This window comes from Thrips palmi, unplaced genomic scaffold (genome assembly GCF_012932325.1).
Source record: "Thrips palmi isolate BJ-2018 unplaced genomic scaffold, TpBJ-2018v1 HiC_scaffold_6, whole genome shotgun sequence".
Lineage (NCBI taxonomy): Eukaryota > Metazoa > Arthropoda > Insecta > Thysanoptera > Thripidae > Thrips > Thrips palmi.
The window spans coordinates 915,689-939,741 of record NW_023144633.1 but is presented as its reverse complement, the minus strand read 5'-3'; the positions used below and the strand labels follow the sequence as shown (position 1 = coordinate 939,741).

At 52.6% G+C, this 24,053-nt stretch overlaps 6 protein-coding genes and 1 long non-coding RNA gene across 13 annotated transcripts; 4 read left to right on the top strand and 3 right to left on the bottom strand.

The window, feature by feature from the left end:
• Window positions 1-27: 27 nt before the first annotated feature.
• Window positions 28-1,301, bottom strand: LOC117651831. The gene is made up of 3 exons (XR_004588130.1): window positions 1,195-1,301; window positions 426-772; window positions 28-150 (listed from the first exon to the last, which is right to left on the bottom strand). It is a non-coding gene; the product is annotated as an uncharacterized LOC117651831 (long non-coding RNA).
• A 1,221-nt stretch (window positions 1,302-2,522) lies between these two features.
• LOC117651681 (transcription factor Sp3-like) lies at window positions 2,523-8,395 on the top strand. 7 transcript variants are annotated; one of them, XM_034395941.1, is made up of 12 exons: window positions 2,523-2,857; window positions 3,616-4,164; window positions 4,265-4,541; window positions 4,633-4,832; window positions 4,935-5,159; window positions 5,251-5,359; window positions 5,434-5,522; window positions 5,625-5,904; window positions 6,027-6,213; window positions 6,294-6,462; window positions 6,555-6,713; window positions 6,795-8,395. In XM_034395941.1, exons 2-12 carry the CDS (start codon window positions 3,685-3,687, stop codon window positions 6,969-6,971), a joined length of 2,352 nt encoding a protein of 783 aa, XP_034251832.1. In that variant the 5' UTR covers window positions 2,523-2,857; window positions 3,616-3,684; the 3' UTR covers window positions 6,972-8,395. The 7 variants fall into 7 exon arrangements, with proteins under 7 accessions (XP_034251832.1, XP_034251829.1, XP_034251831.1 ...); XM_034395938.1 differs by lacking the exon at window positions 2,523-2,857 and adding an exon at window positions 2,907-3,164; XM_034395940.1 differs by lacking the exon at window positions 2,523-2,857 and adding an exon at window positions 2,908-3,164 and having other exon boundaries at window positions 5,625-5,889.
• A 187-nt stretch (window positions 8,396-8,582) lies between these two features.
• Window positions 8,583-9,872, bottom strand: LOC117651684 (protein transport protein Sec61 subunit beta). The gene is made up of 4 exons (XM_034395947.1): window positions 9,715-9,872; window positions 9,140-9,237; window positions 8,932-9,027; window positions 8,583-8,852 (listed from the first exon to the last, which is right to left on the bottom strand). The coding sequence occupies exons 1-4, from the start codon at window positions 9,715-9,717 to the stop codon at window positions 8,765-8,767; spliced, it is 285 nt and encodes a 94-aa protein (XP_034251838.1). The 5' UTR covers window positions 9,718-9,872; the 3' UTR covers window positions 8,583-8,764.
• Window positions 9,873-10,163: 291 nt separating this feature from the next.
• LOC117651960 lies at window positions 10,164-16,059 on the top strand. The gene is made up of 7 exons (XM_034396586.1): window positions 10,164-10,380; window positions 13,347-13,459; window positions 14,879-15,038; window positions 15,115-15,257; window positions 15,328-15,617; window positions 15,704-15,883; window positions 16,042-16,059. The coding sequence occupies exons 1-7, from the start codon at window positions 10,367-10,369 to the stop codon at window positions 16,057-16,059; spliced, it is 918 nt and encodes a 305-aa protein (XP_034252477.1). The 5' UTR covers window positions 10,164-10,366.
• On the top strand, window positions 11,183-12,850 carry LOC117651683 (venom serine carboxypeptidase-like). Its single transcript, XM_034395945.1, has one exon. The coding sequence runs from the start codon at window positions 11,236-11,238 to the stop codon at window positions 12,670-12,672; it is 1,437 nt and encodes a 478-aa protein (XP_034251836.1). The 5' UTR covers window positions 11,183-11,235; the 3' UTR covers window positions 12,673-12,850.
• A 236-nt stretch (window positions 16,060-16,295) lies between the features above and the next one.
• LOC117651694 (delta(24)-sterol reductase-like) lies at window positions 16,296-19,430 on the bottom strand. Its single transcript, XM_034395959.1, has 9 exons — window positions 19,095-19,430; window positions 18,619-18,880; window positions 18,417-18,535; window positions 18,249-18,343; window positions 17,881-18,052; window positions 17,593-17,733; window positions 17,318-17,515; window positions 16,621-16,793; window positions 16,296-16,528 (listed from the first exon to the last, which is right to left on the bottom strand). Exons 1-9 carry the CDS (start codon window positions 19,311-19,313, stop codon window positions 16,375-16,377), a joined length of 1,533 nt encoding a protein of 510 aa, XP_034251850.1. The 5' UTR covers window positions 19,314-19,430; the 3' UTR covers window positions 16,296-16,374.
• Window positions 19,431-19,814: 384 nt separating this feature from the next.
• LOC117651695 (potential E3 ubiquitin-protein ligase ariadne-2) lies at window positions 19,815-24,045 on the top strand. Its single transcript, XM_034395960.1, has 8 exons — window positions 19,815-19,988; window positions 20,372-20,581; window positions 20,667-21,006; window positions 21,107-21,338; window positions 21,431-21,548; window positions 21,634-21,858; window positions 21,938-22,150; window positions 22,238-24,045. Exons 2-8 carry the CDS (start codon window positions 20,372-20,374, stop codon window positions 22,391-22,393), a joined length of 1,494 nt encoding a protein of 497 aa, XP_034251851.1. The 5' UTR covers window positions 19,815-19,988; the 3' UTR covers window positions 22,394-24,045.
• Window positions 24,046-24,053: the final 8 nt, after the last annotated feature.

Genomic DNA, 24,053 nt, shown 5'->3' with positions numbered 1-24,053 from the left:
CGAGACATGGCAAACATATCACAAACGGTCCGCGCGCATGCAAGATTTGTTGAGACGAGGCAAGGTTGATGTCATTCCTCCGAAATCTTCGTGTATCAGCATCAGGGCGTTCAAGTGCGTCTTTCCATCGATGACGATTGGTTCAATATCCTGCAAAGAAAGGGCCCATGTTTAGTGAGAATTTCAAGCATTATGTCAATATGACAGAGGATTAGGATTGTCTTGACATTTCGAAATCCAAGCTGGGCCAAGTCCCTCTATGCCCAGCAGCGGACTCGGATTCAAACAGGTGCCAGGGCCGAAAGGGCATATGCATAGCGGGCATCTAGTCCACCTAAATGCTTGCTCACGGAATTATCTCCGTTCACCCTGACCGCAACTTTGTTCCAGCAGCTGGAATCCAGCTCTCCGAATCAAGTACTCACCACGGTCATTCCTCCCGTTGCTTGTAGTACTCGTCGTATCTGCGGCGCTCCTCCCTCAGCCAGCGGAGTGACTCCCCGCTCTCTCTCGCACCTCTACGGGACGTCCCTCTGCTCGTCCCGGCGCTCCCTCTGCTCGTCCCGGTGCTCCCTCTGCTCGTCCCGGTGCTCCCTCTGCTCGTCCCGGTCTCTCCGGCGCTGCCGGTGCTCTCCATAGCGTCGGGCTGGACCATCTTGCACGCCTATTGATCTTCAGTTCCACGGAAAATGGCACTCCTCGCTCTGAGATGCAATGCTGCAATGGGCAACCGCCGCCGGTGCATGTGCCGGTACCGGGGACATGACCTCGACTAGACTCGGCACAACAACAACACTCGACTTAGGCTCGACACAACAAGAACAAGAGCCACGTGGGGGGGCAGCGGCCGGTAGTGTACTAACGGAAGAAGAATCCGAGAAGAATCGCTCCCAACCAACAAAGACAAAAGCCATGTGGGGGGAGCAACAACAACAAACTTGAAACTTGACTCATATGGTGCCCCCCCCTCTTCGCGGCCGGTGCGGCTACGTAGTGTACTAACGGAATAAAATAAGGAGGGGGCAAGGAATCGTTCTTGACCAACAAGAACAAAAATCGGGGGGGGGGGGGCAGCAACAACAACAAACATGAAATACGACCTATGGCGGCTCATCCCTCTTCGCGGCCGGTGCGCCGCCGGTGAAGCCGGTGTGGTACTTAGTAGTACTTAGTTCACATAAACGGGGTACATACATAAACGGAGAAGGGGTGCTTATGTAGAACAACATAAACCGCGTGGCGGCAGCAACGGCTGGTGACCAGGTGTGCAAAATGACAGATGCTTATAGACTGTGGTCGTCGTGCCCTGTGCGTTGCAGCGTTGCACCCCGGCGTGCCAGCACTTACGCCCCGCCCGCAGCACCCCGCCAAGCCCCGCCCTGGCCCCGCCCCCCCTCCCCCTACTCGCGTCTAGAGAGCCGCGGGGGGCGGGCCGGATCGGGGGAGTGGGGCGGCGGGCACGGCGGCGTCGGACCCGCCTCTCGTGCATTCACGACGGCCACGTGTGCGTGTGCGTGCGTGTGCGTGCGTGTGCGTGCGTGTGCGTGCGTAGGCACGCGACGCATGGACCAGTGAAAGTAACTCGGGGAGAATCGCCGGCCCATCCGGGAAGGCCTTCTGCAGGGCCAGTACGTAGTCCCCTTTCTTTGAACTTGCTGAAACTACTGTACTCTTTCTGAGTCATGTACGGCCTGCACTCAATGGCAGCCCGGCGCAGGAATCCCCCGTCCGGTTTCAAACCTGTCGCCGGGCCGGGCCGCGGCCGGGCCGGCCGGGCTAAGCGATCTGCGACCTGTCAGCGGGAAATTCGCTCTCTGCTGGGTGGTTCACCCGCGACATTAGCATGTGTGAGTCCTCAAATCCATGAGGTAGTGCCAGCGTGTACTATGCACGTAACGTAGAGTTGATTCATCCTGGTCGGCGGGCCTGCCGTGGCCGTGCCGCTACAGTGGCCCCTCCCCTTGGCGCCTCGGCCTGCAGGGCCTGTAGGTCCGCTGGGCCCCAAGGCGGCGACGGCCTTCTCGTGGAGCAGTGGGGCGGGGCGGCGGGGCGGGCGTGGCCGCGCTCGCCGGGGCCTTCCCTTGCGCACGGCGCGCACGGCGCGCACGGCGGGCTGCCCTCGTCTCCATGCTGGGAGGCCAGGCCTGCGAGGCCTGCGAGGCGGCGACGAGGGCGGCCACCCCCTCACACCACGCACACCCTCCAAGCCCGCGGGCCGCGGCCGCGCGAGCACTCCACGCGAGCCGCGGAGGGTGCAGGAGGGTGGCGACCCCGCCGGTAGCCGGGACTGCCGGGAGGGGCCGGGGGCTGGGGCTGGGGGAGGAGCCGAGCGGGAAGCGGGGTGGTGGAGGGGCCTGTAGGCGGCCCGCAGGCATTGTACGCCGCGCGTCTGCCAATCAGCTATTTTGGTCGGAGCCAAGCGCTGGCCGCCGCCCCGCCACTGCCGCGCGCCGCAGCACCGCGTGTGCCTCCGCCGAACACGCCCGAAGTAGTCCGCCGCGGCGAAAGGTGGCCGACGAACTCCCCCGAGGCACGTCGCCGTCGACGCCCGGTGCGACTAGAAGGACCCCGGCGAGGAACGCCCCCGCGACCCGTCCCCGGGGCCCAACCCGGCCGTCAACCTGGAAATGTTCGGCGGGATCCTGCGCGCGGAGGGATACTGTCCGGGCAGCTTGGTGCTCGCTGGAGCCTAAGTCGCGCGGCCGTCCTTCGCCCTCCGCGTTTTTCCTCCACTTTTTCCAGGCGCCCCAGCCATGGGCGCTACTCGACAACAAGACGGTCCCCTTGGGGCGTGATCGCCGCCCTGGAGCGTGCTGGATAAGGGCCTCGACCACCACCGCGCGGCTTTGGCGCCCAGGTAAGCGCCTCGCGCCTCGCCTCGCGCCAGGCAGGGTCCAGGCAAGCCGAGAGGCCAGCCCACAGGGGGCGGTCCTAAGCTGCCACAGTCGCCTCCCTCTTGTTGTGCTTCCGCAGCGCGCAGCACCGCTCGGCTCACCGCGGTACGGCTTGCCGGTGCTGCTCCCGCCTCTTTGGATTTGGCGCAAAGGTCGCCCTGCAGCGGTGCATGTGCATCCCGTCCTCCCTCGCGAGTTTGTGTTTACGTTTTTACGTCCCGCGCGTCGCCGTTGCAGTTCCAGTTCCATGTCGGATCTACTATGCCCGAGGTTAGGCGGCCGTGGCCGTGTTGAAAAATGCTGCCCAGCGCTCCGGCTCCGACTGGACTTGTCGGGAGTGCTGGTTCATTCATGGCTTGGGGCTTGGCGTTGTTTGCTGGGGGCCCTGTTGTTGGGCCGCAGGCTTCGCTGCCTCCCAGAGTCATTTAACGGAGGCCTCGACGGCCGGATTCTGTTTTGATGGTGCGGGGTGCTGGGGGGACTGTTTGTAGCAGCCGTTGGATGCTGTGAGCATTCTACGTTGGGGTTATGTTTACCAATGTTTGCTTTTCGCTTCTTAGGTTAGGAGCCTCTTCTTTGTATACAAACATTGGTAGTGGCTCACATGAATTCTATTTCCTAGTTAACTTCATACTGTGGCGTCTTCAAATTGTTTTCCAAATTATTTCATTTTGTCAAATGTTTGTATGATAATTTCATCTTGTTGTTTGCATTGTTACAGGAAACTCCACCCTCTCCGCTTGCGTTACTTGCTGCTACGTGCAGCAAGATAGGCAGCACTCCCGCTCCAATGCAGCAGCCACAAGCACTTCCACAAGAGGAGGCGCAGGAGGGTAACCTGGCTGCTTCCCAGGAACAGCAATTTACATTGCCCTCAGGGCAACAAATCCGAATTGTCAACTCGTCCAATTTGCTTCAACAACTTCAAGCTGCGCAACAGCATGCCTTCCAACAACAGCAACAGGCTTTGCAACAATCTGTGCAGCCACTTCAGCAAATGCAACAACAGCAAATAGTAGAATCTAATGCAATGGTAGCGGTAAATCCAAAACGTGAGCCCTGCTCACCCCCTGCATCTCCGCAGACGAGTGCTAATGCGCAGACCCAATTAGTTACGCTGCAACAGCTTCAGTCATTTTTACCACAACACATGCAACTGACAAATGCCACCACATCACAGGCTTCAGTTCCAGATGGAACTCAACAGGTCTCAAGGGATATCAAGCCATCCTTGGTGTCCCTGCAAAACATACCAGGCCAATTTATTCAGGTACTATATTTTGATAGGCACTATTTAATCGTTTTCAATTGTGCAAGCGTTCATTAGTTTCATGTGTTAAATTTTATTGAATTATTTTGATTCTTTCCAGCATCAGCCTCTTGTGACATCAGCTGGTCAAAATGTCACCTACAATGTTGTGCAGCCAATGCAAACTGTGACTGTAGATGAACAGGGAACTGTTCTCCTAAACGCTGCTCCAGGAGGGGCCCAGCAGATCCAACACCTACAGCTGCCAGGCGGTCACACAGTTCTTACGCCATCTATGCTTCGAGGCCATAATGTCATACCCAATGGAAATTTACCTGCTGGTCTACAAGCTGGGATTTTGCAAAATATTGCAGGACAAACTGTCCAATTTCCTGGAGGTATACCTTTAAACTTAATTTTTTTCACCTTCAATATTAGATCATATTTGCATTCCCCAATAAAAAATCATCATTATTTTTGTCATTATAGGAAATATGGCAGTGCGACAAGCTGGAGGTGGTTTGCAACAATTAGTACATTTACCTGCAGTAACCACTCAAACAATACCAGTGCAGGTTCCTATCAGTACTTCAAATGGCACTATATATCAGACTGTTCATTTACCTGTTCAATCAATGCAAAATGTTCAGCAAATCCCTCAAATGATTCCCCACATGCAGCTTGGTCAGGTAAAATATTCTCCCCGCTCAATTTAAATTCCCCTCGTTCAATTTAAACAAGGAGAAAAAAAAGAATCCAATCTTTAATTTTGACTTATTGCCTGTTGACAGGTCCAGGCTCCCCAGATGGCTCAAATAGTCACACCAAATGGTCAGATTCAACAAGTCCAGTTAACGTCTTTAGCTCAACTTGGCGGATTGAACCACCAGCTGCAACTTGCTCAACCACAACAACAGCAACAAATGCAGCAATCAGCTCAACCGACTGGTAGTAATACAGTTACCTCAAGCACATGGAGCACCTCTACTGTGACCTCTCCCACCGTTTCTGTTCAGGTATGCTGACTTCTGTCTCCTGTTCTGTCTCACACCTCTAACGGAAATATCTATAGTAGTTGTTTTCATTATTATTATCTTCATTCCCCAGACGGTGAGCGCTCCAACCATGATTGATGCATCTGGACAGCAGCAAATATCATTTGCTGGGGGTCAAGTGGTGCTCCAGCAACAACCTCAACAGCAACAAATAACTTTGCGTAAGAAATTTATTCAAACCTAGTAGATGTGTTAAAATGCAGTTTGTTCATTATTTGTTTTTTTTAAATTACAGCAAATGGTCAGCAAGTCACTGTGATTCAGCCTAGTCAAAATATGACAAATCTGGGGAACTTAACTCAAGTTAGGCCAAATGTTTTCCAAGTAAGAAAAAAGAACTGCCTTTATAAACATGTATTTATTTTTGTTTTTCATATTTTCCCCAACTTTTTAAGTGCTTTCAACCATGTTTTTTTCACCATCCAGATACAAAATCTCTCAAATGTCGCAAATTTGTCAAGTCTCCAGTCATTCCCCATCCAGAACATTCCTGGATTGGGCAATGTTCAACTTATACCTGCTAGTGCTCTTCAGCTAGCCCACCAACTGGGGCAGCAGACCCAACAGACTGTGCAGGCACAAGTCCAAGTTCAAGCACCACAGATTCAACAGCCACAACAGCCTCAAGTGCAACAGTTGCAACCTCAAGCCAATACAGTAGTCTCTCTTCCAGGTGGACTACAATTAATGAGTGAGTTAGAGTCATGTACGTTGCTTTTAGGCTTATGGCTGCGCTGAGTAAAATGCAATGCTTGGCCTTTTTCCTCAATTCGTGGAAAATCCCTTAATCACATGCGGTTTTCTAATCTTGTTTATTGATTTCTACAGCTGCACCTCAACCTCAGCCAGTCCCTGCTGATAATGGGGAGGCGTCAGTTCAATGGCAAGTAGTCAATTCAACACCAACGCCTGTCCCAGCTGTCCCTGCTGTCAGTACCTCTTCCAACCGAAGAGAAGGCAGACGACAAAGACGAGTTGCATGTACTTGTCCCAACTGCAATGATTCTCGCGAGAGGTAACATCTCATTGACGGTTGTAAAAAAATGTTGTTTGCTTCCGAAATAATTCTAAAGCTTCTTATTCATTGCTTTTCAGAGGGGGTGAAAGAAGGAAAATTCATATTTGCCATATTCCTGGGTGTAATAAAGTCTATGGAAAAACTTCCCATCTGAGAGCTCATTTACGGTGGCATTCAGGGGAAAGGCCATTTATATGTGGATGGGCTTACTGTGGAAAGAGATTCACTCGCTCAGATGAGCTGCAGGTACATTTTTTGCTCACACTTAACATGGAACCCAAATAAATTTATAGTCTAACACTGTCATTCTCATCATTTGGGTTACTTTCATTTCACAGAGGCACAGAAGAACACACACAGGCGAGAAGAGGTTTGCTTGTCAAGACTGTGACAAGAAATTTATGAGGAGTGACCATCTCAGCAAGCACATGCGTATTCATGCTAAACAACGCAGGGAGGGTCTTCCTGTGGGACCTGTTGGGCCATCTGATGCCTCTGTAAGTCTTTAACTGTGTTTGACTTAGCAGCTGTTGACCATTAAAATGTAGTGTTTTGTACTGACGGATTATTTCTTGTAGGAACAAGAACTGGCAACTTCCACTCAGTCAGGATCAGAAGATGAAGATGATGGGTCTGATGGTGAAGAAAGTGGCTCCTCTGGAGATGAAGACATGAGAATCATCATCAATCCGGAACCCGATCAGTCTGACAGTGCTGTTGCAGATGCTGTTAATAGCCCTTTATTGGATAGCTGAGTGTGTCTTCCGCGTCCTGAACCTGATTCAGGGCGCGACTTTGGGGACTCTTTGGCTGTGCCTACTAATAATGGTTCTGGGCCTGAGGTTCCCCAACCTGTCAAGGATTCTAGTGACTTTCAGTGCTTAGATCAAACTGATAATATTGACTGTTCTGAGTTATCTGGACCAATGCATATGCATCTAGATAGCACTGACTCCTGCCTAGATTCTATTGTGGCAGAAAGTACCTTTGGTAGTGAGGGAATACCTAGTGTATCTTCACTGAAGTTGGAAAACATTTCTGACAGTTTTGGAGATCTGGATTCTGCATCTGATTCTTCCTCAAGCTCATCGGAGGATGCTAAGAATGCTGGGTATTGCTTAAGACCAAGAAAACTCAACTTCTGAATATTGTGCTTGGCTCAGATAAGTATTCTGCAGCAAGCTTTGTTGTAGGAAACTGCCTTGTTTGGCATGTTTCAAGTTCCTATTTCCAAGCTTCCAACGATTTTGAATGAATTTTGGTACGAGATTTCGGTGTTTTAAGTGTTCGCACAATGTGATCCTGTAATTTATACTATTTTACTATTTATTGTACATGTACATATACTTATTTTAAACAGGTTTAAAATGACTCTTAAACAAATCAAATTGTTTTTGGGAATGTCGTAGTAACCAAAGATGTGAAATTTGTTTTGTTGACAAATTAATTGGTTAATGCCTTTTATGTGTTGCTGCATTGCAATTTGAAGCATAACTTGCTTCCTTTTCTTGGTACAAAAATTTTAGACATACATTTTATAGGTCTTCCTGTTTTTGAAGCCTCATTTCTTTTGTATCTCATTGATTTCTTTTTCTCTATTTTATAAAACTTACAAGAGCATTATATCCAGGCGTAATGAATCACTGTTCTACCTCAGTAGACTGTAAAGTCTAGTGGATTTTATTTGTGAAACCCGTCCAATCTTTGCATGCTGTTAAGAATTATGTAAACTGTTCATATATTTGTGTACAAATATTTATGTTCATTAACAGAGGCCAAATGTTATCCTCATTACATACTAATTTATGTAATGTGTTCAAACTAGTTATAACTGAACGAGTCATAAGCTTGTGTATGTCTGTGATATTTCATCTTTTTAATACTCTTTTAATTTTCTTTTCGATTAAAATATTTTTATAAAGTCAGCTTTGAATCATGTGGTACCTTTTGAAGTAGATCATGCACTATTTTTACTCTTTTACTTAAGTCTTTCAAATCAGTTTTGATTTTATCTCAACCAAAGTGTCAATTTAATTTTGGGAGACTCAAGTGACTTTTGTAGGAGTATTTGTTCCTTAGGAAGCCTGCTTGCCATAATAATAGAACTTGGAAATTAGGCTTCTATTTTCTCGATCTTGGTGTCCAGATTATGCTAGGTCTGAATAAAGTTCTAAAAACACTTGTTGTCCTGCCTTAATTTTTCTTCCTACTTATGAAGTGTCATGATGATTAGGGATAACAAATAATATACCACAGAATAACATATAAAATACATTAATTGTAATGATTCTTACTTCTTTCAATAAATAAAAGTAATGACAACAAAAACACATGTCAAAATCCAGCACAATATTTTCATATTGCAGAAATAGGTGCAATATAAAGCACAAGTTTTGGATGAGATCTTCCAAATAAACTGTACACACTCAAAATAGATACTTTTTTTATCAGGATAAGAATGCCAATACCCTGGACATGTCTTCCATTCATTCACGGAATGATAAGGAAATCAATAAAGCGTTTGGTACACTTAGGTGGAATGAGGTGTTCAAGAGCGAGTGTATTTGCCCCAGATGTGGAGCATGAACACTGATGCGATGAACAGAAGTGACATCACCAGCACAGGGACAGGTCCACTGGAAACATAATAGCCCTTATTTAGCTAAAGATGCAAGATAATGTTGGACTAACCATCATAGAAAACACTACACTCACACTTTGATGCCGGGGGAGTCATCAGTGTAGAACCTCCACATACCACCACTGCTGGCACCTGTGGCCCGACTTCTGGGGGCAGTTGTAGTAGTCTTCCTGCAAGATAAGAAACAACAATCCTCTTTAAGTGTGACTGCACAGGGCGATACTGATATGTTGCAGGCAAATGCCAATTTCCCGAAACAACAGCAAAGCTTCGTCCACAAACCTCTGCCTAACGGTGCCACCACCAGAGGGGCGGGAGGCAATAGCCTTGGATGGTGAACGGCCTCCTGCACCGACAGACGTTGAGCTTGCGGGAGCAGGCTGCAAACAAGTAGAAATGATGACAATCAGAACCATTCAAGAATTAGTGATACCAGATACGATTAACGTAATAGGAAGCAACTTTTCAAAATTACTACACATTAAATGGGTTGTCTTTGCAGCTGGCTGTAAGTGGAACATCATAGAGCACACCAAGCATAAGGTACCCAAGGCATAAATCTCAGAAAACTGGTACATATGGATGCTTCCATAGGGAGGAACCATTGAGAATTTAAGAGGGATTAAGCCTTTCAAATAAACAACACTAACACCATCACGACGACAATGGTCATAGCCATAAGGCATAAACAACAAAGCCACGTCCGAAGTGTCAAAACCCACCCCGTTAGAAAAAGCCACAACCCCGAATTTTAACCTCCAACTTGGAGAAAAGCCGCTTTTAAAACGAAGGAACTTGAAATAAAAGTGAGGCCGATGGCTGGGCGAGGAAATGGCCGGCAGGCGTGCATTACTTACCATCGTGCTCGAGACGAGGACTGCTTTCGTGTCACAGAACGGAGAACAAGTGCGAAAGAAAACGCAGACAGATTTGAGCCCCAGCGGCTAAGTTCAGTGGCTGCTTGCGTCGTCGTCTTCGCTCCACGTCTGCAACAAACGTCACACGTCACGACGCTCCGCCAGGGCAGCCACCACACCGCGCAGTGAGACACCGCCACGCGCGAGCTGTTCGGAACGACGCCTGCGAACCCCGACGGCGTGGAGAAGCAAATGTCTCGCGTTCGATAAAAGCTTAGTTGAATCGAAAAACACTCGCCGTGCAGGTGCTGCTGGTTTCGACGATCGGAACAGTGCTTTCGCATTGGTTTTGGTTGGTAGTGGTACTCCCCGCCGGCCACCGCGGCCGTTCGAAGCAGTTTGAAGCGTGCCGGCGCCGAGGAACTAGAGGCCTAGCCTCTACGAGGAACTAGAGGCCTAGCCTCTACGAGGAACGATGGGCCAGTGTCCTTACTCTAAGGATGACTCTTACTCTAAGGAGGACGCACATTTTTAGCAGGGTAAACCGTAGAGTAGCTCAAGCAGCAGGAGTCCAACTCTTCCACCCCACTGCCCGGCCAATCTCCTCCTCCTTCCACTCGCCGGCGCTTCAAAAAGCGACAACAGACGCGAGATGAACTCCAGCAGGTAAACGGTGCCTCTTGTCATTCTGGTCACTGGATGGAACAACGCCCGGCCCGAGGCCAAAGGCAGTGGCTCCTATCTCCAGCACCGGTACCCAACGGCGCGTGCTGGGGCCACTGGGGCCGAGCTGGACAACAACTCTGGCCCCCCGAGCCTCTCTCTCTGGACTTACGCTCCGCGGCGGAGGCCCGCTGCGGGTTCGCCGATTTGGGAGCGCGTTTTGGCGAGTGGAGGCTGCACAAGGACCGGGCCCTGGGGCAGCAAGTAACTGTTCCTCCGGGAGGCAACGGCCTCGCATCTCGAATCTACGCCTAAAGCCGCGCGCCACGCCACGCGGGACGGCCACGGCCGGGACGGGGGAACGACCAAGCGACGCGTGTGCCGTAGGGAAAAGGAGCCTGTGGAGTCTTGGATTTAGACTGGGATGCTCTCAAGACCAGATGGAGAGCAAGATGAAAGAGCACTAACCCCAGGTGGAGAGCACATTTTTATTCGTGCTTCCACGTGACGAGTGATCCGTACCCGTCGGTGCCTCCGCGTACCTGCACTCTATCGCCGACCCGGAGCCCCCACCACCGCCACGCACTCATCAACGCCGTGGTCGGGGCCGCGGTCCGCGCTGCGAAAGGCTCTCCTCCGCGGCCCGGCGAAGGCCTGGCCAGAGAGGCCTGGTCAGGCTTGGCCCGGTGCGACGGCCGCTCCGCTCACGCCGCTCACCGTCCAGCCCGTGCCCCCTGGTGCCCCGTGGTGCCCCGCCCCAAGCGGCCCCGTGCCGTGGCTTCGCGCTTCGCGCCGTCACCGTGCTCGTGCTCCAGTGGGGGTCCAGCCTCCGAACCGCGTAGACGCGCCGCTCCAGCCATGTCCTGCCCAGCCCCCGCGATGCGCGTCCTGGCGCTGCTCGTCGTGCTCGCGGTGGCGTTGGACTCCGCGTCCTGCCGCCGGCGCCGCCCCTCGGACCGCAACGACGCCTCCACGATGCCGGTGGACGTCGGCGCGCCGGTGTTCCTGACGCCGCTGTTGGACGCGGGGCAGTACCGCGAGGCGCAGAACGCGTCGCGCGTCGACCCGCCCGTGCTCGGCGACGTGGAGAGCTACTCGGGCTTCCTGACGGTGGACCAGGCCCGCGGCGCCAACCTGTACTTCTGGTTCTTCCCCGCCGACAAGGGCGCGGACGCGGCGCCGCTCGTGCTGTGGCTGCAGGGCGGGCCCGGCTCCTCCTCCATGCTGGGCGTGTTCCTGGAGAACGGCCCCGTGCGCCTGAAGCGCGGCCGGCGCCTCAAGCACCGCCGCCACTCTTGGACGCGCGCCGCCTCCATGCTGTACATCGACAGCCCGGCCGGCACCGGCTTCAGCTTCGCCAGCACGCCCGACGGGCTGGCCACCAGCTCCGAGGAGGCCGGCCGCGACCTGCTGGCCGCGCTGCGCCAGTTCTACACCCTGTTCCCCCAGCTCAAGAACAACGAGTTCTTCATCGCCGGTGAGTCCTACGCCGGCAAGTACGCCCCCGCGCTCGCCATGGCCATCCACGAGAGCAACGCCAAGGCCGGCGCCGACGCCAAGATCAACCTGAAGGGCCTGGCCGTGGGCAACCCGCTGGCCGAGCCGGAGGCCATGCTGGAGTACGGCGACTACCTGTACCAGCTCGGGCTGCTGGACGACCACGGCCGGCAGCGCTTCCAGCAGCGCGAGGCCGTCATCCGGGACCTGCTGCAGCAGCGACGCTGGACCGACGCCTGGCGCGAGCGCGACGCACTCATCGGCAAGACGGCCAACGAGGCCACCGACAACGCCACGCTGTTCCGCGAGCTGACGGGCTTCCGCTTCCGGTTCAACTACCTCCACGACACGGACTACCTGTCGCGCGCCTACAAGCAGTACGTGCAGACGGACAGCGTGCGCGCGCTGCTGCACGTCGGCAACCTGACCTACCACAACCGCAGCTCCGTGGCCGAGCGCATGCGGCCCGACGTGATGCAGTCGGCGCGCCCGTGGTACGAGGCGCTGCTGCAGCACTACGACGTCCTGTTCTACAACGGCCAGCTCGACATCGCGGACCCCTACCCGCTCATGGTCAACTTCATCAAGCGCCTCCGCTGGCCCGCCGCCGAGGAGTACAAGACGGCGCCCCGGCGGCTGTGGACCGTGGACGGCGAGCTCGCCGGCTTCGCCAAGACGGCCGGCCGGCTCACCGAGGTGCTGGTACGCGCCGCCGGGCACATGGTCCCCGCCGACCAGCCCAAGTGGGCCCTGGACCTCATCACCAAGTTCGTCACGCACACGCCCATCGCGGCGTAGGTAGACACCAGCCATTTTAATGCAATTACTGCAATTACTTTTCCAGCCTGTGTGATATTAGATGTATTTTTACGTGGCGATTTTTTGTACTGCCCTAAACACACGTCGCGTGTGGCCAAACTGACAATTGTGTTGTATTGCTTCTTTTTTATTTAATAAAATTTTACTTTGGTGCCGAGCCGCTTGAGTGTAAACACATCTACCACTCCCCCCAACTCCCCTCACTCCAAGTCATATCACCTTTGCTCGGCCTCAGTTCGCGAGAAACAGGTTTCGCCGAGGATAATGTGAAGTTAGCAATCAACTAGAGTGCGGAGCGAACACACGGGCTCCGACAACCCCGTGGACCTCGAGGGGCACGGCCAGGTCGACTGTAGGGAGCGAGTAGGTCTCCGCTTGGGGAACTGAGTACTTACCTAGTCGCCACGAAGGCTGTTGAAACCTGACATTCAAAACGTAGGAAAATCGTCTCATCCAAGCTCACGCCACGAGGCGAGACGCTCCGGGGTTCGAGTAGAATGGGTTGCCTAGAGGTCCGTCTTCAGGCGCTCCGCGCGAGACGTCAGTTGGGTTGCCTGCCTGCGGGCGCGCCGCGCGCCGCCCGGGCGAGGCAAGGCGAGGCCGCAGAGATGGATCAAAAAGGGTGTGGCTGATGCCCGAGTTTTGTGTTGCAGCAGAGCAAGCGGAGCGCCAGCGGAAGCGGTGCGTGAAGATCGGAGCCACTTCCGGTCCGGGGCAGGTGTCACTGGTGTCACTGCGGCCTGTCACGGACGTCCAGGTTGTGTTGGTGAGTGCGCGCTTGTGTGCGTGAGCGCATTCACAGTGGCGCACGTGGTTCGGCCAAACTTTTTTCCCGAGACGAGCAGCATGAGCATGGCCAGCATGGCGTTGCGTGGGAGCTACAGTGCCGATGCCCATCAGTGGCCGCCGATCTTCGCAAACATGACCCACTTCATGCGCACCGCCATGGCCTATGGCCTTGGCGGGAAAAAATTGTGCCGGATAGCCTAGTTTTGTTACATGCGGTGACATAACGCATAGCGTCCTTCCCTCCGCTGAGTGACAGCGCATCCTATCATCGCCCCCCTTGCGTTTCCCCTCGCGATAGAGCAGTGCACTGCCCTGGAATCCGCACGCCCCGCGCCGCGTGCTCCATCCTGTGTCCGGGGCGAGTCGAGAAATCCTGGGGAACCTGGAAGCCGCGGCAGGGATTCTTCAGAAATTCACTCGAGGTCCTAGTTTCTCGACGTTGTACGAAGATTGGCGGTGGTGGAAAATGTTGGTCCGAGGACTTTGAGATCCGATCGGCAGCTGCTGTCCCTGAGTGCAATGCAGTGCAACGCTGGAAATAGCCCGAGTCCTTCCAACTTCCAGCTGCGGCCCCAAGGCCCGTCGGCCCGGCAAGTGGCCGAGCTGTGTGCGCGATACGGCCTTCTTTTCCTTTCCCTCCAGCTGCCGGCCGAACCCTTCGACTTGCTGCGCTCGCTCGGGCCCTCCGCTCCGCCTGCACGCCGCCCTGCCTGCACTCCCCCAAGAGCCTCAGTCCCCTGCCAGCCGCGCTGCAGCCTGCGCCGCACGAGACCCCCTGGCTGCTGCTGGCCGCGAAGCCTTTGCCTCTGGAGTCCTGGTGGAAAGGACCGAAGGAAACTCCACTCGACTTCGCGAGCCCTTTGGCGCGAAGGTGGTCCTCCTGGCGCCTTGGAGCTGTTCTCCCCCGCCGCGTGCTCCCCCTCCTCCCTGCACCACGCCCTCGCCTCGTCCTCCTCGGCCGCCATGAGGGTCGTCGTCGTCCTCGTCCTCGCGACCCTCGCCGGCGCGGCCGCACAGGGTGAGTGAATGAGGGAGTGGTGTCCGGCGCCCCAGCCGTCCAGCAGGCCGATGCCGAGCAGCGCTCCGCGTCGCTCTGTCTCTCTCGCACCCTTGGGCCCCTGGCACTACCTGGCACGCGCGCCGTGAGTGCAAGAGAGACTGAGTGCGCGGAATGGCACTGCTGATTGCGTTTTGGCGGAGCGTCGCTTTGCTATCGGTGCGTTTAAACTAAAACCAGCGCTCCGCTTATCTGTGTTCCCCGTTTCCGGCCGGCTCGTGTGCCAGAGCCTCATATCCGCCGCTGGAGGCTGTCTGGACCGGGCCGACCTCATCCCAGATATCGCACCCGATTTGTGAAACCCTTTCCAACGTCTACTTTTTGAAAACGGTTTGACAGAGCACCCTGGCGCCACGGAGGACGCCGAGGACGTGCCCTGCAAGCCCCAGCTGGCCGAGAAGTGCTGGTCGGACGTGGTCGGCCACGTGGACTGCCTGCTCAACCCCCGCAGCACCCGCACCCACGTGTGCCAGCGACTCAATCACACCGAGCTCTGCAAGTGCGTGTCGGAATTCGGCGCGCTGTCTTTACTTTCGTCTCCGCCGAAGTGGGACTCAACGCGCCCTCTGCTGCAGGGTGCTGGAGGACGCGCTGCGCTGCTCCACGGACGTGGCGGAGAACGGCTGCGTGCTGCGCTCCGGGAGGGAGAACTTCGACTTCTGGATTCGCGGGCTGGAGGCCGTCAACACCAAGCTCTGCTTCGAGGGGCAGATGGCCAGTGAGTTGCAGACTGCATGGTGGGGTGGGGGGCTGACAGTGTCACCCGACGCCCGTTTTGCACGTTGCAGCCGTCGTGGCGTACGCGGAGTGCTGGGACGTGCTGCGGTTCACGCGCTGCGTCCAGCACACTGTAGACCGGCTGCAGCACGTCGTGGACCTCGCCGACCTGCTGACGCCGCACCACGGCCACGACGGCCACGACGGCCACGGTGACCTCGCGGCCGGCGAGCAGCTCCGGGCGGCGGACTCCCGGCAGCAGTGCCACCTCGCCATGCTGCGCCTGTCCACCTGCGGCGCCACCGCCGCCACCCTGAACCCGGCCCCCGTGCTCGCCGACCCCATGCGCTCCTGCCTGCAGGTACAGTCTCCCTCCCTCCAACTCACAGGGCGTCACAGCCCTACGGGAGCGCGACAGAGATAGAGTGTCGAGGGCTCGTGTTGCAGGCCGCCCCGGTGGACGTCATCAACGAGATGCTGGCCGCCTACTTCTCGGCCAGCGAGTGCGGCAACGGCGGCGGCGGCAGCGGCGGCAGCCCCTGCCCGTCGTACGGGCTGCCTCACCAGGAGGCGCTGGCCTTCACGACGACGCTCGCCGCCCTCACCGAGCCGCCCCCGGCCGCCCCCGCCGGGCCCGGCGTCGACCCCGCCCGCCCCGCCCCCGCGGAGGACGGCGATCACCTGCCGGCGACGCCCGGCGCCTCAGCCTCGGGAAGCCCCGCCCCCGCCGCCTACACTGTTTCGCTGTTGCTCGCGGTTGTGCTCTCAATAAATCTCTTGTGAAGATTCGGTGCCGTTACTAATCGTCCCGTCGCCACCCTGGCCGCGGTCTCGGGGTCGACGTCCACTCTTTTTTGTCGCTGATAGTGAACATGTTGTACTTGACTCGTGCGGTGCACTCGGTTGGCCCGGTTCGCGAGTTCGCAAATCGCACCCAACCGGTGCTCGTGTCCACAGAGGCCCCGCGCTATCATTCCACTCGATTGCTTTGGGACGGGGCGCCCTTGGCACCTCTCGGTGCAGGTTCACAACACGCACAAACGGAAAAAAATAATTGTTATTTTTTATAAAAAATGTGAATTACTATTTACAAACGCCAAATCTCTGTCAGGCAGGGCTCAGTCACGCGCCTTGCGGCACACTTTGTCGTACACCTCGGGGAAGGCCTTCTCGCACTTGAGGCGCGCTCGGACCTTGTCGTACAGCGAGTGGTTGAACATTTTCCGGAACTCCTCCCTGGTGGTGTAGGTGTCGGCGTACAGCATTTGGAAGCTGGAACGGAGAAACAGAGAAACAGTGAAAATAAAAATCAATAAAATGGCGGAAAGGAGAGTTCGATCCGCGAGCTCGGCGCCGCCACCCACCCCTTGGCCTTGGCCACGAAGGCCTCGATGCGGCGCGTCGTCTCCTTGGGCTGGAAGCCCTGCTTGCCGGGGACACCGTACACGCCGATGTCCACGTACATGCTGTCCTTGGGCACCTGCAGCATGCCGGGCTCGCTCGGCAGGCGGAAGGGGCACAGCCACAGCGGGTACACCTGGAAAATAAAATAAAAATTGGCGTCTGCTGGAGAGAGAGGCCTTTGACGTGACGGGCATCGACAAATCTCGATCGTCGTCTCGGGAACGAGTGGTTCTGATTCATTCAGGTCTTGCTTTGAGCAAAGGGCGCGGCTGCGCGGCTAGTGACTTCAGGTAGCCCATTCACGCGCCGTTCAGATTAGATAGACGCCTCATTGTGCGGCCAGCAACAACCTAAGCGCGTGGATAGACACGATTCACGGCATGAAGGGTGAAAAAATAGCGCACAGGTGGGCAGAAGACAGGTTGAGGCGGCCAAAACTCTAGACGCGTTTTGAGCCCCGAGTCAAACCGAATGTGTGACCCCACCAATGGATTCCTCGTTCGGAGAGCAATTCATTGGTGGGGTCACACGTTCGGTTCAAGTTCCATTCAGCGACTCTGGAGCTTAAAATTCGGCCGGGACTTTGACCGCCTCCACCGGTCTCCTGGCCCACTGTGCAGCGCCCTAGGTCCGAAATGGGACAATCTATTCCTTTACCTCGACTTCCTTATCGAAGAAGAGGACGGCGTCCTTGAGCGTCTCGATGGGCACCAACATGTCCTGGATGATGTGGTTGTTCTCGTACAGCTTCTTGACGGCCTGCGTCTGCGTCAGCTTGAGCAGCGACACCTTGGGGGGCGTCATCCAGCCGAACAGGTAGCGGAAGAGGACGTTGTTGCCGAACGGGATGATCTCCTGCAAGCGGAACGGAAAGTTGCAGGTTCAAACCCCGTCAGTCCGTGTCTAATTTTCGCCAAGGCGATAACACTAGCCTTGATTTCCCAGAAGAGGGATCGAGAGTGGCGGTGCTGATAGTCGCGCAGGGGGATGTACTCGACGGCGGGGCCGGTCTTGAGGAAGGTGCGGACGTGCTCGAAGAACCACGGCTTGTAGCAGCGCCCGATTTCATTCAGCTGGAGGAGCGAGAGGGGGAGGAAGAGGAAGGCGCACAAAAATTAATTCAAAGTTATTCCTCGGCGCGCCGACGACTGCGGACCACAGCGGACGGGGTTGGAAACCGAAAAGAGTTTTTCTTTGTTTTTTTTTCTTGCCGCACCCACCTTTCCCCAGTCGGCGCACGAAACCATGTTGCCCGTCATGACGACTCCCTCGTCCTTGGAGAACATGAGCGCCTCCACGAACTCGTTGTTGTCCTGCAGCGCCAGCAGCCGGTTGATGGCCGCGACCGCCTCGTCGAGGGAGTGCACGGGGTCGTACTGGAGCTTGACGAACCTGGCGACGGCCAAGACGGACAAAATGACACGCTGTTCACCGCAGGAGGCAGGCAAAAATCTTCCAAATCCCCCAGTGTTTGTTCATGGTCTCTCCCCCCCCCCCCCCCCCCGTGCCGAGCAACCTCTCGAGAGTTTTTGCCTACTTAGGCATACGTGGCAACACTGGCCCAGCCCTCAAGACAAGCAGGACTCACCTCAGCGCGGGGACGATTTGAATTTCAACGGCGGTGAGGAGGCCCAGGGTGCCGTAGGACCAGGGGACGGCGTAGAAGAGATCGGGATCGCTCTCCTAAACCGGAACTTTGTTAGTACTTGAGGCTGAGCTGTCGCGCAATGGCGCGAGGCCCATGTCGTGAGCTTACCTTGGTGACCTGGACGGTGCTGCCGTCCGCCAGGACGAGCTCGTACGCGACGCAGATGTGCTGGAACAGGCCGTACTTGTGGGAGCTGGTCTCCACGCCAGTGCCCATCACCAGTCCCCCTGCAACCAACAGTCATGTAAAGTTCGCTGACTCCGAGTCAATTTTTTTTGGCTCCGCGTCCCGCTCCCTGGGAGAGACTCACCAACGGTCAGGTCGTCCAGCTCGGGCACGAAGGGCAGCGTCCAGCCCAGCGGGTCCAGGGTGGCCGTCAGCTGCCCCATGGTGACCAGGGGCTCGACGCGCACCGTGCGCTTCTCCGCGCTCAGCTCCAGGATGTCCACCAGGTTCAAGTTGACGGTGAAGAAGGTCTTCTTGTAGTTGGAGTGACGGAACGACATGGTCTGCCAGGTCGGCCTGGCCGTGCACATCGGCACCCTGCCGCCCTCCGCCTTCCATTGCTTCACCTGCAAAGCCGGACTCGTTTCAGCCGTGCCATAAAGCGATGCAAATGCATTGGGGTGGTTTTGAACGTGGAGGGGAGGGGCCAGGGACCTCCAAAACGACGCGGTGCGCTGTGCTCGATTCAACGAGAGTGGCGTCACGGCCCCTATCAACGACTACTTGACGCGGCCAGAGAGACGGGCCGGGAAGCCCACTCCCGGGCCAAGGGCCACTGACCTGGTCGGCGACGCGCTGCACCTTGAGGGCGTGCTTGCCGGGCGCCGAGCTCAGCTGGAACACGACCCAGGTCCGCACGTACAGCAGCGCGTCGTACACGAGGGACAGGGGCAGCAGCAGCAGCACGAACACCCAGCGGTAGTGGATGAGGATGTGCTCGAGCACGGCGTCGAACCGGCCGCCGCCCTCCACCTCCGTCTCGTGCTTCTTGGCCGCCATCGTGTCGTCCGTCGTGAGCGTCTTCAGCCACCTGCTTCTGCCGCCGCCGCGAGCCTCCGTCTCCGAACCTCTCCGAACCTCTCGCGTGCCTAGACCGGGCTTAAGTGAGCGGCTCGGCCGTCGCCCGCCAAGCACCTCTCCCCTCCCCCTCCCCCGTTGGCCCGGCTGCCGACCTTGGCCGTCAATGATAGCCGCCGGCTGATGCCGCCTAGATGCTAGATTCCCTCTGGGATTCGGCCGGCTGCTGCTGACCACGCTGGATCAACCTCTAACAGCACGGCGGGTGCGTCGTCAAAGCAACTCCAGAAGCAATCGGGTACTAGGTCGTCCCAAACACAAGGTGGGCGGCGTTCGGCTCGGTACACGTGCACTCACTGGCGCCGGACACAGTACACTCCGCAGACGCACTTGAAAACCAGCGGTCGCTCGCGCCGTCTTCCGAACGCGCAACTTCTCATCCGACCTTCGAGGCGGGGTCGTGCGCATGCGCGGCACCGCACTCATTTGTTTTGTTGTTTTGACTCACTTCAATATGGCGCTTGTCGAAATTGCCATTCAGTCATTTCACAATAACATTTGACTTCTCGCCCTAAATTATTGCCTGTTTAAACTGGTTTTCGAGCTTTACAGTGCCTACAATCCCGACCGCCAGCGCTTACTCTAGAAAATTTCAAGGTCTGTTGTGCCAGGAGGACCCCACCGTAGTGTCACAATGGAGCCCTCCCAGACAGATTTAGATATTTTCATGTATCTCATCTTTTCCTTTCTTTAAAAAATACCTTCAATTTTCTGTGATCGTTTTAATTATCTGTGTGTTCGTATGCCAGTCATAAAAGTTTGAGCTCTCTACTATCTCTCTCCTCCACATTTAACTGATCCATCCCTTTAAAAAATAATTAACATTATCGTGTGTATTTTGTTCTGCATTATTATTTTATTCCTTCACCTACTTTTATCCAACATTTCCCCTATCTATTTTTGTAATCCACTAGGTGTGCAGCTTCTCTGTGTCATGAAATTTATTTGGCTGACTCTACTCTTTGTGTGTGGTTTTACAGATGTCAAGTGACGAAGGTGATTCTGACATGGAGTATTCAGATGATGACTGTGGTTATGCTGACTATTACAACACTGTTGATGATTGTGACATAGATCAAGTAGACCCCAGTAAAAGTGACCCAGAGTACTTTTTATTCGAATGTCTCTTGGTTGAAGATGTCGAACGCTTACTCAACGAAAACGTAGAGACGCTTAGTAGCAATTTGCAGGTTTGTGTGGTTGTTATTCAATCTCGTCACCTGAAGTAAAGTGCTATCTATTGTTGTGCTATAACCTTTTTTAATACCTTGCCAGATAACACCTTCCCTCGCAAAAGTTCTTCTGCATACACATGGCTGGGCTGTGCAAGATGTGATATCTAAGTATCAGTTAGATGCATCCTTGTTATTGGTGCAGTCTCGAATAAAACCACCTCACCCTCCGTCTCATACAACCACTTCTAGTGCCTGTGGTTCACAGAGTTCATTAGTATCCAAGGATGGTCTAGAAGACGATGAGAATCAGTCAAATTGCCCAGTTTGTATCACTGCATCAAATGCAGAAGTGTTCAGTGGTTTAGCTTGTGGCCATAAGTTCTGCAAAGATTGTTGGTCAATGCATTTTGAGGTACAAATCATCCAGGGTATCTCAACTGGTACGTTCGGTTATTTTGCTTGAATAATTTATTACAGTATGGTCGTTATTTATTGTTTGGTCATTTAATAAATTGTTTTTCTTTACTTTCTTCTCTTCAGGAATTTGCTGTATGGCACAGCAGTGTGATATATATGCACCTGAAGATTTTGTCTTAACACTCTTATCCAAACCATCCTTGAGAGACAAGTATCAACAGTTTGCTTTCCATGATTATGTCAAATCTCATCCACAACTTCGTTTCTGCCCGGGTCCCAATTGTCCAGTAGTAATATATGCCAAGGAACCTAAGGCAAAAAGATCAGTATGCTCCAAGTGCAAGTCGTCATTTTGGTGAGTTATTGGCATGTTAACCTTACCTTATGCTAGTTTGAAAAATACAAAAGAATCAATTGTTCATCTTGTAATTATTTTTTCAAATTTAGCTTTAAGTGCGGAATGGATTACCATGCACCCACTGACTGCTCCACTATCAAGAAGTGGCTCACAAAGTGTGCAGATGATAGTGAAACAGCCAACTACATTAGTGCTCACACCAAAGATGTAAGTAGCACTGGGCAGGTTCCCTACCAAACTATTGTTTTACAAAAGTTTCCCTTCTAACTGTTTCTCTTTTTATGTTGAACAGTGTCCTCGCTGCCATATCTGTATCGAAAAGAATGGGGGTTGCAACCACATGCAGTGCTATAGCTGCAAACATGAATTCTGCTGGATGTGTTTGGGAGATTGGAAGGCTCATGGTTCAGAGTACTATGAATGTTCTCGCTATAAAGAGAATCCAAATATCGCACATGAGAGCGTTCATGCACAAGCAAGAGAAGCACTCAAAAAATATCTCCATTATTATGAAAGGGTAATTTAACTCCATTCATTCTTTTTGAGTAATTTAAACAATCCCACAGCTTCATTGTTCATCATTGCCTCTATTACAGTGGGAAAACCATTCTAAGAGCTTGAAATTGGAGGAGCAGACCCTGCAGACCATCAAATCAAGAATAAATCAAAAGGTCATGGATGCATCTGGAACATGGATCGATTGGCAGTACCTTCTTGAAGCAGCCATGCTTCTTGCAAAGTGCCGTTATTCTTTGCAATACACCTACCCCTACGCTTATTACATGGAGCCAAGCTCCAGAAAAGAATTGGTTAGTAATTATTTAGATAATACTTCTTAACTTCATAGTTTACAATAATCATCAATATCTTCGTTTGTTTTTCCGTCTTTCTTGCAGTTTGAATATCAGCAAGCACAGCTTGAAGCAGAAATTGAGAACTTATCCTGGAAGGTGGAACGAGCTGAAACAACAGACAGGGGCGATCTTGAAAATCAAATGGATATTGCTGAAAAGAGGCGAACAACCTTACTCAAAGATTTCTTGGAAGTATGACAAATAAGTGAAACTCATCCACATGAGAAACTAAATAATGTAAAAGTTATGTGCCAAGGTGTTATCAACTCTGTGGGATCAGTTTTCCGGTTATTGCTTCTGATGTATTAGATTGAGAAGTGCTGTTTATGTCAGTGTCTACATCACAAAATGTTATAGTTACTCTTCCGTCTTTCTGAGTACCTTTGTGAATTTTCCTTTGAGGGTGTTCTGTTCAACTATCAGCCTTTAATAGTTAGGGTTCATTGAAATTGTGAGGGTAATCATTCAGATTTCTGTTGTTTTGTCTGAGGTTGATAACTAAAAATCTGCAACCTGTTGCCTCCCTTTATAAAAAATGGAATTTAAGACCGTTTCAAGGGTACTGTGTTTCAACCGTGAAAAGCTGTAAATATCCTAATGTAAAATTCTGTGCCCATCATGCAGATTTTAGATTTAAAAATAAAATTGTTAATTTATAGATTGTGTAGTTGTTTTCAAAATATCAGGGTGTTCTGTCTTTTATCTCATACTAGAAAACTAGAAACTGGAAATCCTCCAAAGATTGTACCTTTTGTTTCTATTGTAGGAAACTGTAGTTGCAGAGTGTTTTCTAACATGCAAGCATGCTGGTCTGAGTTATCAACAGTCTTACAGACCGGTGGAACAAATAGCTAAAAGCTTTTCTTGCACACTTACTCTACTGTAGTCAAGTATTAATCTTTTATCACCTTTGAAAATATTTTTGAGCCTCTAGAATTCTGTTGTACGAATTTTTGATCTATTTACTGTCCTACACCTGTTGTAATGGTAGCATGAGTTTTATTTTAAACACCGTACTGTGATCTGCTATGTATGTGTATCTATGTATGTATATGTAAATATTTATGTAAATTTGATCTGATATGTTAACCAATTTGTGTTTGATTTGACTGACTCACATCAGGAGACAACATTTTAATAGAATTTGTCCAATGTAAATAAAATGTAGAGTGAAAGGCTCCTTTATTTTGATTGAGCCAAGTAATAAATTGTGGTGTGTGCTCTTGACAATTATTGTTGTTAATTGTAATTTTGTTTCTAAAGAAATTCTGAATTAGTCATTTAGCTGGAGTTAAGAAATCTTGTTGTAAGGGAATGTTACCTTGTAAATGGTAGGCCTACAAACTTGGAACCATACTGTTGAAAAGTGAAGTGATGAGTTATTTTTGCTTTTGTGATAAATTTCACTCTTAAAATATTGGAAATATTTGATCCTTCTTTAAGGGTAAAAGGATATAATACCAAAACTGCCCACTCTTTAAAATGTTTTGCATGTAGATAGACCAGTTTTTTTATCACTATCAGGGCTTCCCGAATTTTGTTAATTGAAAGATCTCATTTATGCATTCATTCTAATTCAGTCTCATTGTTCTCATCTGAAGTTTGAACTAATTTTCAAAAACAAAACTGCTCACTGTCAGTGTCTCCTGTCAGAGATATCTGTTCCAAATTTCTTATATGTTCTAAAACAATTTACTGCATTTATGATTTGCTAGAAATCACAAATGAAAACAATGAAGAAGCCATGCTCCAAAATTGATTTGATTTGATACCCATGTGCTATCTGTCACCTTGATGCATACATGTTGCCTTTTTCAAAAATGGAAATAAACAACCTGGATTTACCAAGAGTTTTTGA

What these genes read in the sequence shown, in the direction of transcription:
- LOC117651683 (XM_034395945.1), top strand. Translation starts at nt 11,236, where the DNA reads ATGTCCTGCCCAGCCCCCGCGATGCGCGTCCTGGCGCTGCTCGTCGTG.
- LOC117651694 (XM_034395959.1), bottom strand. Translation starts at nt 19,313, where the DNA reads ATGGCGGCCAAGAAGCACGAGACGGAGGTGGAGGGCGGCGGCCGGTTC. An exon ending in CGTGCGCCGACTGGGGAAAG is followed by an intron (nt 17,734 to 17,880) that starts GTGGGTGCGGCA and finishes TCGCTCCTCCAG; the next exon opens with CTGAATGAAATCGGGCGCTG. An exon ending in TTCGTGGCCAAGGCCAAGGG is followed by an intron (nt 16,529 to 16,620) that starts GTGGGTGGCGGC and finishes TCTCCGTTCCAG; the next exon opens with CTTCCAAATGCTGTACGCCG.
- LOC117651695 (XM_034395960.1), top strand. Translation starts at nt 20,372, where the DNA reads ATGTCAAGTGACGAAGGTGATTCTGACATGGAGTATTCAGATGATGAC. An exon ending in AAGTGCAAGTCGTCATTTTG is followed by an intron (nt 21,339 to 21,430) that starts GTGAGTTATTGG and finishes TTTCAAATTTAG; the next exon opens with CTTTAAGTGCGGAATGGATT. An exon ending in TTAGTGCTCACACCAAAGAT is followed by an intron (nt 21,549 to 21,633) that starts GTAAGTAGCACT and finishes TATGTTGAACAG; the next exon opens with TGTCCTCGCTGCCATATCTG.
- LOC117651684 (XM_034395947.1), bottom strand. An exon ending in GGTGGCACCGTTAGGCAGAG is followed by an intron (nt 9,028 to 9,139) that starts GTTTGTGGACGA and finishes CTTATCTTGCAG; the next exon opens with GAAGACTACTACAACTGCCC. An exon ending in GACTCCCCCGGCATCAAAGT is followed by an intron (nt 8,853 to 8,931) that starts GTGAGTGTAGTG and finishes TTATGTTTCCAG; the next exon opens with TGGACCTGTCCCTGTGCTGG.
- LOC117651681 (XM_034395938.1), top strand. An exon ending in AACTGTCCAATTTCCTGGAG is followed by an intron (nt 4,542 to 4,632) that starts GTATACCTTTAA and finishes TTGTCATTATAG; the next exon opens with GAAATATGGCAGTGCGACAA. An exon ending in CTCCCACCGTTTCTGTTCAG is followed by an intron (nt 5,160 to 5,250) that starts GTATGCTGACTT and finishes TTCATTCCCCAG; the next exon opens with ACGGTGAGCGCTCCAACCAT.
- LOC117651960 (XM_034396586.1), top strand. An exon ending in AATCACACCGAGCTCTGCAA is followed by an intron (nt 15,039 to 15,114) that starts GTGCGTGTCGGA and finishes CCTCTGCTGCAG; the next exon opens with GGTGCTGGAGGACGCGCTGC. An exon ending in CTTCGAGGGGCAGATGGCCA is followed by an intron (nt 15,258 to 15,327) that starts GTGAGTTGCAGA and finishes TGCACGTTGCAG; the next exon opens with CCGTCGTGGCGTACGCGGAG.